Source organism: Typopeltis vanoorti, chromosome 4 (genome assembly GCF_054136105.1).
Source record: "Typopeltis vanoorti isolate ZY-2024b chromosome 4, IOZ_Tvanoo_1.0, whole genome shotgun sequence".
Classification (NCBI taxonomy): domain Eukaryota; kingdom Metazoa; phylum Arthropoda; class Arachnida; order Uropygi; family Thelyphonidae; genus Typopeltis; species Typopeltis vanoorti.
The window spans coordinates 48,140,153-48,157,543 of NC_143552.1; the positions used below are offsets into that span (position 1 = coordinate 48,140,153).

A 17,391-nucleotide genomic window follows, 5' to 3' on the forward strand; every position below is an offset into this window, starting at 1 on the left:
CTCTGGGCTTGCAGACCACCCTCTGGATACTTGCCACAGAATAAGATGAAAGAAAGCCACAGTAATACACCGCAGCAAGTTCAAATATGAAAGACTATTCATGGAATCAGCCTCAGCCCTTAGGAACATGCCAAACCTCAACAAATTTGGATGCATGAGACTGCCCCAAATTTGGGAAACATTTATCAGAAGAACTTCAGCCCAAAGGCCAAGAACTACCAATATAGCCCGCCAGGGGCACCATCAGGACTTTAGAAAAACGTTAGCTTCGTAGCTTCGGTTCTCAATTGCTGTTATGTAGTCCAAAGCGCTCTCACACTATACTGGCAACACACTATCACACATAAAAAAACTCAGCCCACTTCAAAGCCAGTATAGAAAACCTTATGCTCCAACATAATGGGCAGTTTTGACGTCTTCTCCTTATTCACGAATGTCCCCCTCAAAGAAACCTTAGAGCTAATCCAAGCTAAATTTCCTCCCGATATCTCAGCCCTATTTCAGTTTACAATGAACTCAGGCTATTTCGTTTGGCAAGAAAAATTCTACAAACAGATAGCGGGGACAGCCATGGGTTCACCACTTTCCTCACCCTTGGCTAACTTTTTTATGGAGACTTTTGAAGAGAAAGCCTTAAACTCAGCCCCACAAAAACCTACCACATGGCTTCGTTACGTTGATGATGTGTTCGCTATTTGGCCACATGGCCCGGATTCACTCCTCTTCCTTCCTAACACACTTAAACAACCAACATCCTAGAATCAAGTTCACCCTGGAAAAAGAGGAAAACAATAACCTCCCCTTCCTAGACACACTAGTCACCCGCCAACCTGATGGAACCTTGCTTTTCTCAGTTTATAGAAAACCCACCCATACAGGCAGATACATTCACCAACAATCCCATCACCCCCCCCCCTTACAACAACGTGGAGTTATTAAGACACTATTCAACAGGGCAAAAATAATCTGTTCAAATGATCAAGCCCTAACCACTGAACTAAATCACATCCGTGACACTTTCTCAGCCAATAGCAACCCCCCCGCCCCAAAGAATCAAAAAATACTTAACCCAGTTATCCACAACCCACCATCCCCTCCCCTTCACAAAAAAGATTACTCTAAATTCATCACCATTCCCTACATCCGAGGCACCTTGGAAAAAATCAACAAAATTTTAAAAAAACATGACTTGACCACCTGTTACAGACCACATGGAAAATTGGCATCCCTTATCCACTCCACTAAAGACCAACCACTTCCCCTAGACCTACCTGGTGTATACCAGGTCCCTTGCAGCTGTAAACTGTCCTACTGTGGCCAAACAGGCAGGACAGCAAATATCAGAATCTCAGAACACAAGGATTACATCTGATTTCACAAGTACAGCCACTCTGGGCTTGCAGACCACACTCTAGATACTCGCCACAGAATAAGATGGAAGAAAGCCACAGTAATACACTGCAGCAAGATCAAATATGAAAGACTATTCATGGAATCAGCCTCAGCCCTTAGGAACATGCCAAACCTCAACAAATTTGGATGCATGAGACTGCCCCAAATTTGGGAAACATTTAACAGAAGAACTTCAGCCCAAAGGCCAAGAACTACCAATATAGCCCGCCAGGGGGCACCATCAGGACTTTAGGAAAACATTAGATTCCTAGCTTCGGTTCTCATTTGCTGTTATGTAGTACTTGTGTGCACTTGTCTTTGTAATAAGTTCCCAAGAAGATGGCAACGTGACGTTTGCCGAAATATCGAAAGTATATATTAAAGTTTATTTAATTTATATTTCTAGTTTATGCTGTCAATTCCTTAATTATTAGTTATCATGTATAACCAGCGTATAAGCATCTCAACAAGAACCATTGAACTAGACAAAGGGAATTGATACTTTTGGATTTTGCTAAGGCTTTTGACAGATTATAGCATGGAAGACTACTACATAAATTGGAGAATATGGGTTTGGATTATAAACTATTAGCATGGATAAGAGGAGAGCTAACAGATATCAAAAAGTGATACAGCAATCCCTCGATTAATGCGTTCTTTAAAACAGGTGCATTGATCAAATATAATAACTTATGAGAAAAAGTATAATTCGTTCCTAAAATTTAGTTTCTGACCCCTAATTTTTTTTTATGAAAGAATTAGGGTATATCTCAGAGCCTAGTTAAAGGAAAACCATGAAGCTGAAAGACAATAAAGCATATTCATAATCTAAATTTATTATTCTACTTCTTAACAAATAATTGAGCTAATGTAGTTTGGAGGGCATTCTGTTTCTTTTTTTTTTCCATACAACTGATGGTATAGCCCTACTGCCTCTTCTACTAATTCTCTATTCATTAGGGTCAGCCTCTAAGCATTGCTGCTTAAAAACTTCGATCGTATGAAAAATATTTTGCAATTGTTTCTGTGAAATCTCTTTGTGCTTGTCAGTGATTAAATTTTCTTCATAATCTTCAGGATCTTCCTGCTGTGAATCTAAATTTAGCAGGTCAGAATCACTCATCTTCTCAGAATGAGATTTAATTAACTTACATTCATTTGAAAAGCCCCTAAAATCATCTGCACAATGTGGAAGAATGTGCTTCCAAATGGCTCTCAATATTGCTAGCAGTAATTTCATTCAACTTTGCAACTTTATAACCAGGATGAGATGTCTCTGATTTGGCCAGAAAAGTCTTGGAAGGCATTCGCTTCCAAAAAGAGGTCGGTTTCATCAACATTAAATATTTTTTGGTCACAATAATCCCCTTCTTCCACAATTTTGTTCAAAATCTCAGGATAATTTGTGGCCACTTCCTTACCTGCACTTGCAGCTTCGCCTGTGATTAGAACATTATGTAGGCTATTTCTCTTTATGAAATGCTTAAACCACCCAGCACTAGCATGGAATTCTTCTTCTTTTCTTCCATTGATAGCCCTTTCTTTCAAGGTTGCAAAGAGACAATGCTTTTGATTTAATAAGGTCAGTGCTCAGCAGGATCTGTTTTTGGTTACAATCTTTGATCCATGCAGAAAGAAGTCTCTCTAATCCAATCATTATAATTTCAAGTGGTCTGCATTCATGATGAACTTGAAGCAGCCTTACCTTTCTCTTTGTATTCAGCAGCTTTGCTTAAAATTGCTCGTATAGTTGATTCACCTATTTTTGTGTTCTTGTCCTAGCTTTGCTCTGGACTTACTTTGTTCATTTTTCTTTATTATTTCAAGTTTTTCTTCCAATGAGATTACTTTTCGAATCTTTTTCACACTTCCACTTTTTTGCTCACCAATTCTTTTACTGATGATTGAAGGCTGGGAAAATACTTTAAACTAAAAAAATCAAGGAAAACAATTGCAAAGGAAGCACAAGATATGTTCATCACAATGCTATGTAATTAGCAGACGATATAAATTTTGACGGTAAATTTTTAACACAGTGTACATGGAAATAATGTAGTACTGTATGGTATTAAAAATAACTTGGTAAAATGTTTTAAATCAGTAACTAAATTATTTCATCCTGGTGAGTGATTTTTTAAAATAGTTAGCAATAAAAAATGTATAGATAGAAAATTTTTAATATCTGTAACATTTATTTTTAAGATATGTATATAGGCGTACTAATCGAATTTGGGTATAGAAAAAAAATTATGCACTAACTGAAAATGCACTAATCGGAGGCGCATTAATAGAGGGATTGCTGTATATGTGATACGTGAGTCTGCAAGATTTAAGGTAACCAGTGGCAGTGGTGTACCCAGAGGGGGGGGCACCCCCCCAAAGAAAAGGAAAAAACACTAGAAAAATTTCCAAAAATCTTTTCCTAATTAAAATTCATTTTTTTTATTTATGTTGTGTGCTACTTATGAATTAGCGATCACTGCAGATGTTCAGTTATAGGTTGTATGCGATGTGCAGTGTGTATTCGCAAAACGTCTACTCAACTCACCCCCCCCCCCCCCAAAGGTTAAATCCTGAGCACTCGGCCCCCTCCAAGATTAAATCCTGAGTGCGCCACTGACCAGTGGTGTACCATAAGGATCAGTCCTTGGTCCACTGTTATTCAATCTGTACATTAATGATACAATGATGCTGCTGATATGCAGTATTTGCAGAATGAATAGGCTGGAATTGTGGGAATGGGAAAATGGATGCGAGTTCAATGTCAGGATAGGGATTTTGGAGTGTTAGTAGATAGCAAATTGAAATTCAGGGGCCATGTAGCAAACATAGCAAATACAACTCAAAAGAAACACAATGCTGAAACAAATTTTGACATGTAAAGATAAGAATGTCATTTTGCCTCTTTGGCAAGGCCTTGATAAAACCTCACTTAGACTACTGTGCACAGGTATGGTCTTATGGTTTCCATTGTGATTCTGATATAGTAGAGAGTGGAAAAGGAGAGTGTTAAAAATGATATCCAGATAATGAAATACTGATTATGAAGACAGATTGAGAATTTGTAGACTGCAGACACTAGCAAACAGGAGAAAGAGGGGGTGATATGATTGAAAAATTGCATGTTTGTACATGTAGTACTGATGTATGTAGCATGTGGTCTCCCATGATGAGTCCCTGACTCCCTGGAGGTCTCTTTTAATAATAATAATAAAGTACATGGTAAATCATGAAATGAATACTGTTATCTTCTTCTTTCGCTATGCCTTATCCCGTGTTAGACGGGGTCGACATTCCCATCCTTTCTCCCTAAGATCCTCTGCCACCTTATCCTTCCATCTGAGTTTGGGTCTGCCTCTTTTCCTCTTTCCCTCCACACGTTCTACTCGTTTACCAACATACTCCTCACTCCTTCTCTTTACACGACCGAACCACCTCAGCCTACTTTCTTGTACCTTCTTACCGATCGGTCTCCCACCTCAATCGTCCCTCTGATGTAGTCATTCCTTATCTTGTCCTTCTTTGTCACACCACTCATCTATCTCAACATCTGCACCTCCGCCACCTCAATCTTCCTCTCCTGATGCCTTTGTTATTAGCCATGTCTCCATGCCATGGAGCATCACCAGCCTCACCACCATCTTATACAGCTTTCCTTTCATCTTACAACTCACTCTCTTGTGGCACAGGACCCCACTCATCTTCCTTCAGTTCATCCAGCCGCATGTTATTCGGTGCTGTATTTCCTCATCCAGGTCACCATTCCTCTCGATGACCGACCCAAGGTACTTGAATTTCTTCCCTAAAGTTAACCTTTCACCCTGGAGTCGTATGATCATATCCTTGTCACTCCCCGCTGACATATATTCGGTCTTTATCCGGTTAATTTTCATACCTCTCTCCTCCAATACCTTTCTCCACTCTTCCAGGGTCTTTTCAAGCTTCTCTTGGGATGATTTGCAGAGAACAATATCATCGGCAAACATCATGCTCCCTGGCACCCCCTTCTTGACGTCCTCCACTAGTACATCCATGATCAGATCAAAGAGGTAGGGGCTCAGAGTTGATCCCTGATGGAGCCCTACGACAATGTGGAACCCCTTTGTCATGCCGACACTAGACCTGAGTTTTCGCTCCCTCATACATCTCCTTTACCAACTTCACGTACTTTTCCGACACCCCCCTTCTTCCTCATACACCTCCATACCTCCTGTCTGGCCACTCTGTCGTACGCCTTTTCCAGATCTATAAATACCATATGTAGCTCCACCTGCATCTCCCTATATTTCTCCATCAATCGCCTTAGCGCAAATATTGCATCCATTGTCCCTCTTCCTGGCATAAATCCAAACTGCTCCTTACCAATTTTTATTTCCCACCGTATCCTTCCTTCAATTACTCTTTCCCATATCTTCAACGTGTGTGACATCAGCTTGATCCCTCTATAGTTGCCACAATCTTGAACATCTCCTTTTCTCTTGTAGATTGGAATGAGAATGCTTTTCCTTCATTCCTCTGGTATCTTTTACTGATAGGCTATTTTCCTCATCAGATCCCATAACATGTCTATGCCCTCACTGCCCAAGCTTCTCCAGGTATCTGGTATGCCCCCACAGCCTTTCCATTCTTCATTTTTCTCAGTGCCCAATACACTTCCTCTCTGCTTATGTCCTGCACCGATCCTTCGTTTGCCTCTCCATCCTCACACCTCTCTCTTGGATTCTCCTCATTTAGTAGATTATGAAAATATTCTTCCCATCTTCCTCTGATTTTGTCCTCCTCTTGTAGCTACTCCTGTGGCATCCTTTATCTGCTTAATTGATGTTATCTCTTTCAAGGCCTTATCTCTAGCTTTCACTATTCTCAACAACTTAGTTTCACCACTGTTTCTCTCCAGTACTTCATAAACCTCTTCAACTGCCCTCGCCCTTGTCACAGCTCTCTTTGCACTTTTCTTCGCTAATCTATATGCCTCCTTGTCAGGTCTGGTTCCAGTCATGTCCCATTTTTTCTTTGCCTCTTTGTTTTCCCTGATCTCCAACTGCACCTCCTCATTCCACCACCATGCCTCCTTATCCTCGGGCGGTCCCTTTCCTGATGTTATACCGAGCACCTCTTCTCTAATTTTTCTAATATTCCGACTATTTACGTCCCACCATTCTTCCACATCCTCTGGTAATTCATTCCTTCCAATACCTTGAATGAATACTGTTATATTATATATAAAAAAGTAGTATTAAAAAGTTTAATTATTACTTTCAAGTGCTCTTGAGATACTTCAAATTTTTTTCTGTGTTGACATGACTAATTTTTTAACTCAACATTTAAGTGAATTGATTATACTCAATTCAACATCTGTTGGATCTCTGCCAGCGATCCAACACAATCTACATAACTAAAGAAGGAATGATCATTCTGACATGTAATAACGTTCAATGTTTCATTTTCTACTTTAGTTTAATTTCAGTTTTGTTATTTTTAATTTTTATTACTATTCTATTTTAACAGATTTCATAATAAAAGCACCTCTGTAGCACTGCAGTAATGAAAAACTGGTCAGAAAGACATGGACTTGACTGTTATAAAAGACTTGAAAAACATATATAAGAGCTTTTCAACTGAAGAGTAGCAGAGTATTACTCTTCACCCCCATTTTTTTTCCTCCTGGAAAACAGATGAACAATCTAGGAAATTGCAATTAACAGATAAGATCAATTCCTGTCCTAGTAATAATTAAGCTGAGAAAAAATTACTTGGATATGGTAGACCATTTGGCCTAAAACATACTAGATATGAGGCAACTGTAACAAGGTTAATATTTAATAATATTCTGAAGAAATGGTTTAGTACATGTAAGGCAAATTAGACTTCTAGAATACAGAAGTGAATAAATTAATCTAAACAAGCCAAATTTTCATCAAGTTTTTAGTTTTGATTTGTGTTTCAGTTTTCATAATAATTTTGGTTTTGGGTTTAGCTCACTATTTTGGTTGAGTGCTGTATGTTTTAATTGTCTCTATGATGTTTATTAATAGTGTTGTGAGTTTTTAATAGTGTAAACAAGTTGACATTCACAGTGTTTTATTCATTTTGTGTAGCTATAAAATGGTTACGTCTCCAAGAAAAGCTCAAAAATATTTATTCTTTCTCAGCACACATCCATGACTCAAAGACAAACTGCCAATGAGTGTGGTGTTAGTTTGTGTACTGTTAATGTGATTTTAAAGACGTTTAGGAAGACAAGTATCTTTTCTCCTGACAGAAAAGGAATATCTTAGTCTTTATTTGGGTTGTAAGTCAGCAGTTAGAATTGAAGGAAGTATAGGAAGATGGTTTAATGCTAAATCTGGTGTCAGACAAGGATGTACATTATCCCCTCTGTTATTCATTATCTACATGCATCACATTATGAAGGAAATAAATCCCCTACAAGTCTGCAAGATTCCCTGACTAAATTGAATAACTGTTGTAATAGACATGGTATGAAGGTCAGAAGGTCTTTCCTATAAAACAAATTTTTACCACTTATTATATTTGATTAATGCGATTTTGATATACACGGTAACATCAAGGGATTAATTAATTACGTTAATCAAGGGATACCTGTATACAAAACAGTGTTCAACCCAATTTTAACTTATGGATCGGAGAGCTGGGTTAGAAATAAAACACTTGACCAAAGACTAGAGACTGCAGATATGAGAGTCTCCTGAGAAAGATTAGGGGTGTGAACAGATGGCATCAATGGAAATATCATATTAAAAAATGAGGATATTAGGAAAGAACTTAATATTGTTAGCATCCAGGAACGTGTTAGTAGAGCTAATCTCAGGTAGTATTGGTTACTTAAACAGAATGGGAGAGGAAAGATTAGGAAAACAACTGTTCTTTGCCAGAGAAAGACCAAGATATAGGTGGATTGATACAGTAAAAAGTGCATTAGAAGAGAGAAATATAAGATCTGATAATGGTGGAGTCTTGACAGGTAGCAGATTGATTTGAAGGAAAATTGTAGATAGGAAGTTAGTAATGATGTAAATTTTTCATTTCAATTGTAGTACTATCATATCCTGTACACCCCTTGAAGGTACATGTCAAGAATTTGATGATGATGAGAAAAGAAATAGTGGGTGAAAAAGGAAAACCACACTTACTCAAGATTGTTTACTAGTTAGGAAAAGCAACATGAATTCAACATTGTCTGCTGTAGACTTAAATAGAGACTTGGCAGCTAGTGGAATTAATATTTCTAACATGACAGTCAGAGTGCTTAATGGTCAAAGCTATATAACTGAGAGGACACCTCCACATAGCTTTTAAAGGAATGCGGAGAACCGATCAGGGCTTCTGACTTAATGTCCCATTCTCACCTTCTCTCTAGTGCACCTTGTTAGGTATCTACCTGGATACTAAACAAACGAGGATGGGCTGGCAATTTGGGATTTAGCCGACCAAATCGTATTCTTATTGGCTTAAACCAAAATAAAAAATGATGGTACAACACGACAGAATTTCATGCCAGCTCGGGCATCGCCCGGTTAAACAAGGCCCCCATTGTTTTTGCCAGGGCAAACAGCGAAAAGTCAGCTATTGGAACAAATCCTAAAACCCACCCCAACTCAACATCACCAGAGATCAAGATCAGTACTATCAACATAAGAAGCCTGAATGGCAAAGAAATGAAGCTAGCTGAGGAATTGGATAACTACCAGATCGACATAATACTGAAACAAAAAAGGAAAAAAACTGGTGAGATCTTTCTGAGCAATAAATACAAAATGTTATATTCAGGCAATGACAATGAAGGAAAACAAGTTGTAGCCATAGTATTCAACACTAAATACGAAGCTAATCTTCTTGAATGGCAGGCAGCCTCAAGTAGAGTGATGTGGGCAAATATGAGAATGAGAAAGTGGACAATGAGACATTTGTGCCTATGGTCACACAGAAGGTTCTACTAAGGTAGAAGTGGAGGAATTTTTTGAGGCTTTACAGAAAGCAACTCACACAATGAAAAAGGAAAAGTTGGTCCTTGTGGGGATCTAAATAGCAGAGTAGGAAATGATTGTCAGACATACAAAAATATTTTGGGAAAATTTGGAGAAAAGAGCAAAGCTAATAATAATGACAAATACCTGTTGGATTTCCGCTCAGGACATGGACTGGTTATATCGGAATACAATGTTCCAATATAAAAATGTGCACAAATTCATGGAGAGAAGAGGCAATAAGAAAAGTCTCACTGACTATGTTATTGTTGATAGTGATGTTTTCTACCTGGTGCAGGACACCAGAGTGTATAAGAATTTGAAATTGGAAGTGGTCACATTTAGTCTTGAGCAGGATAAAATTGCATTTCATATTGAAAAGAAGAACATGCAAATTTTAAAGCGAATAAAAGTTGAGCAGTTCTCAGATGTGAACTGTAGACTAAAATACACAAATATGATTGAAGAAAAAATGAAAGAGTTTGAGAACTGCAACCAAACCTTGGAGATTCAGTGGCAAGCCCTGAAGAAAACATTAATTGATTCAGCCAGAGAGACATGTGGTGAAGTTGTCTGTAAGAAAAGAAAAATCAAAACTCCATGGTGTACACAAGAAGTTAAAGAGGCAGTGAAGGAAAAGAAGAAAGCATATCAAAGGTTACTTACTGGCAAATAAATCAGCTTGTGCTCTTAGAGAATACAGAGACAAATGTAGGAAAGCTAAACACTGTGTAAAACTAGCAAAACAAAAGTCATGGGAGGACTTTGGCAAGAATATAGAAAATAAATATCAAGAAGGTGGCAAAATATTATGGAGGTTGTTGAAGAAGCTTAGGAATATAGGAAAGAGTGCTGTAAAAGGAGTTAGAGATGATAAAGGTGACATGAAAACAGGAGAAAAAGATATCCTTGAAGTATGGAGTAATTACTTCATACTTGAAAAACTGCTAAATGAAACAAGCAGTGATGACAGCACAGTGGTAAAAAACACTGACCAGGCATGCAGTCAGGAATACATATCCATACTTGAAGCAGAAATAGACTGAAATGTGGAAAGGCAGGGGTAGATGATATTGGACCAAAAATGCTCAAGTATGGAAATATAAAAATCTTACAGTGGCTGCACTGCATAGTTCAGAAGGCCTGGACAGAGCAGTGAATTCCAGATGATCGGAGTAGAGCTCTCATATTACCCATATATAAAAAGGGAAATAAAACTGAATGTGAGAATTACAGAGGTATTTCCCTACTGAGTGTTCCTGGTAATATTTATACAAGTATACTTGAGAAACGGTTGAGAAGGATTGTGGAAGAAAAGCTTGGTGAAGAACAAGCTGGATTCAGGCCAAACAGAGGCTGTCAGGATCAGATCTCCACTTTACGACAAATAGTCGAGAAAGCATGGGAATATAACAAAGATCAGTATTTAAGTTTTGTCGATTTGGAAAAGGCATATGACAAGGTGCCAAGAGAAAAGCTATTCAATACACTGCAGCTATATGGTGTCAATGGGACATTATATCAAGCAATACTTAGTCTTTATTTGAGTTGAAAGTCAGCAGTTAGAATTGAAGGAAGTACAGGAAGGTGGTTTGACATTAAATCTGGTGTCAGACAAGGATACATTATCTATATGGATCACATTATGAAGGAAAGTGGTATTACCTACCCGTTATGGATCAAATACACATTCTCGTATGCTTCATATCCATCATATATTTCAATGTAATATCAATGGTATTACAATTTTAATAAGGACTTCGCATCTATGATAATCTTGACATCTATAGACATCTTGGCTGGCGGTGTGGCTAAACCTGATATCAAAATTGGAGATGCTAATCTCAGCTCTTTGCTTTATGCAGATGATGTTGTACTTCTAAATAAATCCACTACAAATCTGCAAGATTCCTTGACTAAAGTAAATAACTGTTGTAATAGACATGGTATGAATGTCAGCATTAAAAAGACAAAGACAATGAAAATAGGCAGAAACACTGAAAATATCAACTGCATTGTGAATGGAGAACCTATAGAACAAGTAAAACATTTCAGCTACTTTTCAGCATGATTTTTAGTGAAGATGGTAAATTAAATATGGAATAGACAACAGAATCAACAAAGCTGGTATGGTAAGAAGTCAACTGAATAAATTTATATGGAATAAGAGAGAAATTAGGCAAAACACTAATTAGCTGTATACAAAACAGTATTCAAGCCAATTTTACTTATGGATCTGAGAGCTGGGTCAGAAGTAAAACACTTGACCTATGATTAGAGACCGCACAATCCATTATATATGAGAGTCTTGAGAAAGATTAGGGGCATGAACAGATGGCATCAATGGCAATGATCATCATCATCAGTTGCATCAGTCTTGGGACTGGTAGCTCAGCAGCAATTTCCTCCATTCCCCTCTGTCAATGGCAATATCATATTAAAAATTAAGATATTAGGAAAGAACATTGTCAGCATCCAGAAATGCGTTAGCAGAGCTAATCTCAGGTGGTACGTCACTTAAATAGAATAGGAGAGGAAAGATTAGCAAAACAAGTGTTCTCTTCTGCGTTGACAGGAAAAAGGCCCAGAGGAAGACCAAGATATAGGTGAATTGATACAGTAAAAAGTGCCCTAGAAGATAGAAATATAAAATCTGATAATGTTGGAGGAGTCTGGCAGGTAACAGACTGATTTGGAGGAAAATTATAGATAGGAAGTTAATAATGATGTAATTTTTCATGTAGTACTATCATATCCTGTACTAGAGGATATATATATAAGGAATTTGATGATGATGAACATGACAGTCTGCTGAAGATTGTTGGAACTGCCCACAAACGAAAAAAAGAAACTGTTGATGAAGGCTATGCAGAAAAAGAGGTCCAGTGGGCAAAAGTGTACAAAGATTGGACTGTTGAGAAGTGGAAGGAGGTCAAATTCTCAGATGAGAGCCATTTCTTTGCCTAAGGAGAGCAAGTACCCTATGTTTGCAAATCAGAGGCTGAGAAAACTTCTCCTGCCTACCTTCAACAAGCTCCTAAACACCCAGCTAAAAAGAAGTTCTGGGATTGTTTTATATGTGACAGTCCAGGATCACTTGCACCTATTGACAGTATGATGAAAAGTGACCGATACATAAAAATACTGGAGAAAAGAGTGGTCCCACAGATTCAGATAGACAAACAAGCCATCTTCCAACGTAACTCATTCCATGCCAGACTTCAAATCACAACATCCAATTGCTTCAGTAACCACCAGGTAACTCTCCTAACATTAACCCAATAGAAAATTTGTGGGCCATAGTGTAAAAGAGACTTGTAAAATTAAATTGTGATACAAAGGATAACTTAATACAATCCATTATAAAAGTATGGTTTCGAGATGCAGAAATAAGAAAAATGTGTTCTACATTGGTAGAGTCCATGCCTATGCAAATTAATGAACTTATTAGGAACAGAGGAGCATATATAAATTATTAGGTAAAATTGGAGTTTAATTTTTACACTTATTTTCTTGCAAAATTAAAATTTTTCTTTAAAATGTGAATGTCTGGATTAATGTGTTTGCTACTGTATATCATTCACTGCAACATGAGAATCATTCAGGGAAAGAGCAAAAGAATTGGTTGCAATGTTCAAAATATGAACACAAAAATGAGTCAAATAGCATGAGAATACACTATTAAAGTTCCAAAGAAACAGGTACAGTTGTGTAATTAAAAAAAAAAAAATTATTCTGAAAACTTGGAGACAGACAGTCTTCGCTTAATGTTAGGATGATGATGATGCAGGGTTTGGCATGTTTCAAGGAATAGACTAAGAAATTTAAATCTACTGTAGTGCAAAATCTTTGTTTTCTAATGGTTATAAAGAAATCACCACCCAGAAAATAATCAGTATTTCTCTTAACAATCTGATGTTAAGAAGATTTCCATACCTTGCGTTAAAAGGCCTTCTGAACAAATAGCAAGGATTCTTTGCAAACATAATCTGTATATTACTTTCAAACCAGCACAAAAATTATCTTCTTTCTTACCATCTACTAAGGATAAATTGCCACCACCTGTTGTTCATCAAGTATGCTGTTCCTATTGATTTTGCTACCTGGACAGACTGGTCATTCTGCTGAAATCAGAATCCAAGGACACAAAGATTTCTAAAATCAGAGGGCTCAAGTCTTACTTACCATGCCATTGACACCAGACAGAGTTCTTTCATTGGGATCAAGCAGATTTTGCATTACAATAGTTTTCAATCATCCATTCTTTGAAATGTATGAAACCTTACATCATCACCTGTAAGCCTATCTTTAAGTTTTGGGAAGTAATTCCCATAAATTGTTCATAACATTTATTATTATTACTTTTAATAATAATAATATTTGATAAGTTACTGTGTTTAATCAACAGCAAAATGTGAATGATGAACTGTCATCATTCACATTTTGAATTACACAACTATATCTGGTTCCTTGGAACTTTAATAATGTTTTCTCCTGTTCACTCAAGCTGTGACTGAGACATATGGAAGTATACTCATGCTGTTTGACTCATTCTTGAAAAATTAAAAATCATATTTTGAATGTTGAATTTCACTGCTCATTGCAAGACCACTGCCCCGATTATTGGAGGCCTGGCATGGCTTGAAAAAGTTGCATATTGATTTCTAGAGTAGGATTTCTGGAGACTGTAAAAAAATAAATGAAAAAATACAAAAATGTGTATATAAAATTAATAAAAATCAAAAATCAAAAAAAAAATCTTTAGCCTATCCACATTATGAAGGTACTATTAGATCAACAATTAACCTTTTATGGGTGGGTGCCACATAAAAAAAAAAAATCTTTTGATTTCTCCCTGAATTGATATGCACTTACAGTGAGCAAAATATATAGGATCTCTTAATAAAGTCTAATTTCCCTTAAATGTGTTAAATCCTTTTTTAAAAAATATTATTATGTCTATCACAAGTTTCTATGAAATGTCAAAGGTAATATTTGATAAGTTACTGTGTTTAAGCAACAGCTGTCCTCTAGGCTGAACTTTCAATAGAGGATGTATCATCATTCACACAATAATACAGTGATCTCTCAATTATCCAACCTTCAATTAAACAATTCTTGAATGAGTATGTCCACCAGCTTCTGGTATAACATCATCTAACTGTAATTTCAGATAACCAATTACTGCTGTGGTTGGATAATTAATGGATTACAGTTTTATATATGCATAATACTATCTTCATTAATATTCAGATTCAATTACAATTTTAATACTAATGTTTAATATGCATATTTCACAGATAAATAAAAAAAAAAAAAAAAATGCTACAATTCAACTACTTCTTAAGGATTTACTATGAACTCCCTAGATGGACTTCAGTTTTTACCTAAGTTTAGATTTTAGTCATCTTTCTAGAATAAACATATTATATAAAACACATTTTTTTCCAAATTGTAAATTTATAACTCAATGCACAATAATGAATATAGAAAAACTTATTCAATAAACATAATTATATATATTATAATGAATACTGCACGAGTTTTTTTTTTCTCCTATTTATAAAATATTCAGGCAGCACATAAAATTTTATCTTTTGAATTTTTTAAATTTTAACTTTTAATTAAAATATAATTTTAAGATTAGTTAAAATAAAAATTTAGGGTGACTACATAAATTTCTTCCCTATTGCTCACCTGGAGGGGCTACCATTCGCTGCCACTTTTGAAAAAGGGTTGTTTTCAGGCAGTCACGCGGACTAAGAGCATAAGCTTTATGTCGAGACATGAGTTCCTGCATTGGTTCCAGAATAACACACAACTTAAAAATAAACAGAAAACTTTATAAGAATATGGATATCTATGATTAATAGATTAAAAGATTAACATTTAATCTTTAAACCTATTTAAAGATGAAATTCCTAAACCATCCATCATATGTTTACATATCAATAATTATATGGATACAAAGTGCCCACTGAAATACTATTGGAATTACATGGATACTACCAGGGCTGCATTTATACTTTTGGAGGCCTGAAGCGCAACATCATTATGAGGACCTCAAAAATAAGCAATTTTTAGTTTATTGAAAATAAAAGTCAACATTTCCATAATAACTCATTTTAATAACACAATACAACATTGGTATACATAGATTTGCATTTTAAAAAAAAGTATAAAAATAAATCAGTTCAAATTTAAATAAAAAAAGTAATAACTAAAAGTTTTTTTTTCTGGCTTTGGTTTTAGCAAATATATCTATAATGTCATCATAATTGATCGAGTCCATTACATCTGATTCAATGCATAATAACGACAGGTCACTTGTTTTATTTTGGTGCAAGTTGCTTCTTAAATAATTTTTTATTCGTTTCAACACTGAAAATGAGCATTCAGTACTTGCATTTGAAATAGACATCGTCAAAAATATTTTTTAAATTGTTTCTACGTTCGGAAAAGTAGACCTTAACCCATCGTTTATAAATTTGTACATATTTTTAATTGAAGAATTTTCTTCCTTTATCATTATTAAAAATTGCTTAACTTCATCAGTAAATTTTTCTGGATCAATATCAATCCCATAAGTTTGTAAAATTTTATCAATACTAGTCTTGCTTGTCTTGATCTATATCTTCCTTCAGAAAAATGTCAAACATATCTAATATGACGAAATAGCTTTTTGTTCTTTCATTAATTTCCAAAATTAGCTTATCGCAAATGACATTAAAAGTGTTCACAGCGAAATTTTCTTTCCCATGTAATATAATCTCATTGTTAGATTGTGAAACTTCGTCACTCGTTTGTTTTCGTTTTTTAACTCTTTCATTTTGATCTTTAAATTTTGTCTCATCTGTTAATAAATTCGCATCTTCGTTTACAGCAGCAAAACTATTTCTTATATCTAAAATAAAACCAACTAAAGAGTGTAATAAATTATTAGCTAAAAACAAATCCATATCGGAATCTTGTAGAAATTTACTAGTAGCATTTACTCGTTGTAAAATTTTGTTCCACATAACTGTTAAAATTGCTGTTTCTGGTTTGTCAAAATGTTCAGCCAATGATGAGCTCTCTAATTTAGAAATAGGTTTTTCATGAGGAGAAATGAATAGTCCAAGTAATGCGTCTTTAATTAGTTTATATCCACGTTTCAAAGCCAATATAGCGTCAGCCCTTGCGGACCACTTCGTTTCACTTAGTCTTTTAACTGTTAAAGATTTTTTTTCTAAATGTTTAAGGGGTATACCCCATCTTGTTGAAGATGAAAAGTAATTATATACATTCTGAATAAAACAAAAATATTGCACTGCTTTCTGACAAGATTCCGCGGCATAGTTGCCAATTAAATTTAAGGAATGACTAGAGCACGGTATATAATGTGCAGAGGGAACTACGTTTTTTCAGCCTAGCTTGTAAACCTGTATAGATACCTTTCATATTGGCAGCGTTATCATAGCTTTGTCCTCTGCACATTTTTATATCCAAAGATAATTCTTCTAATTTTTTTAATACTACCTCTTCTAAATATAAGGAATTATGTTGTGTAATTCTGATGAACCCGATAAATGTTTCTCTAATGTCAGCATTTGTGGCAACATATCTAAATATCATAACTAGTTGGTCATTATGGGCAATGTCTGGCATTGAATATTATTGCAAACTAAGCAGCTTCCTTAATTTCTGATATTAATATTTCTCTTGTTTTTTTTAGCTATTAAGTCTATGAATTCATCACAAGTATGGTAAGAAAGATAATTTGATCTGCCAGAACCACAGTTGGCATACATTTTCATGTGATGTTTTAAAAAATCATCAAATTCACTTAAATAATGTGAACACGATAAATAATTTCTGCAAGAATCAGAAAAAATATCATTTGTATTTCCTCTAAATGCTAGCCCCAGTTTACTCAGTAACTTAATGGTAGCTATTATTCTTTTTAAAACCTCTCTCCAATAATTTTCTTCGGATTGTATTTGTTTTATCAATTCAGAATCAATTCGACTAT

At 35.7% G+C, this 17,391-nt stretch overlaps 1 protein-coding gene across 6 annotated transcripts in view; it reads right to left on the reverse strand.

Annotated features, from left to right (window-relative positions):
* The window catches only part of LOC150107285 (LIM domain-binding protein 2-like), a 412,695-nt gene that overhangs the window by 63,809 nt on the left and 331,495 nt on the right, over positions 1-17,391 (reverse strand). For all 6 annotated transcript variants that reach the window (XM_090391781.1, XM_090391780.1, XM_090391779.1 and 3 more), the window contains one exon: positions 15,078-15,201. In XM_090391781.1, coding sequence (XP_090247907.1) covers positions 15,078-15,201 — 124 coding nt within the window. The remainder of the gene's footprint in view (positions 1-15,077; positions 15,202-17,391) is intronic.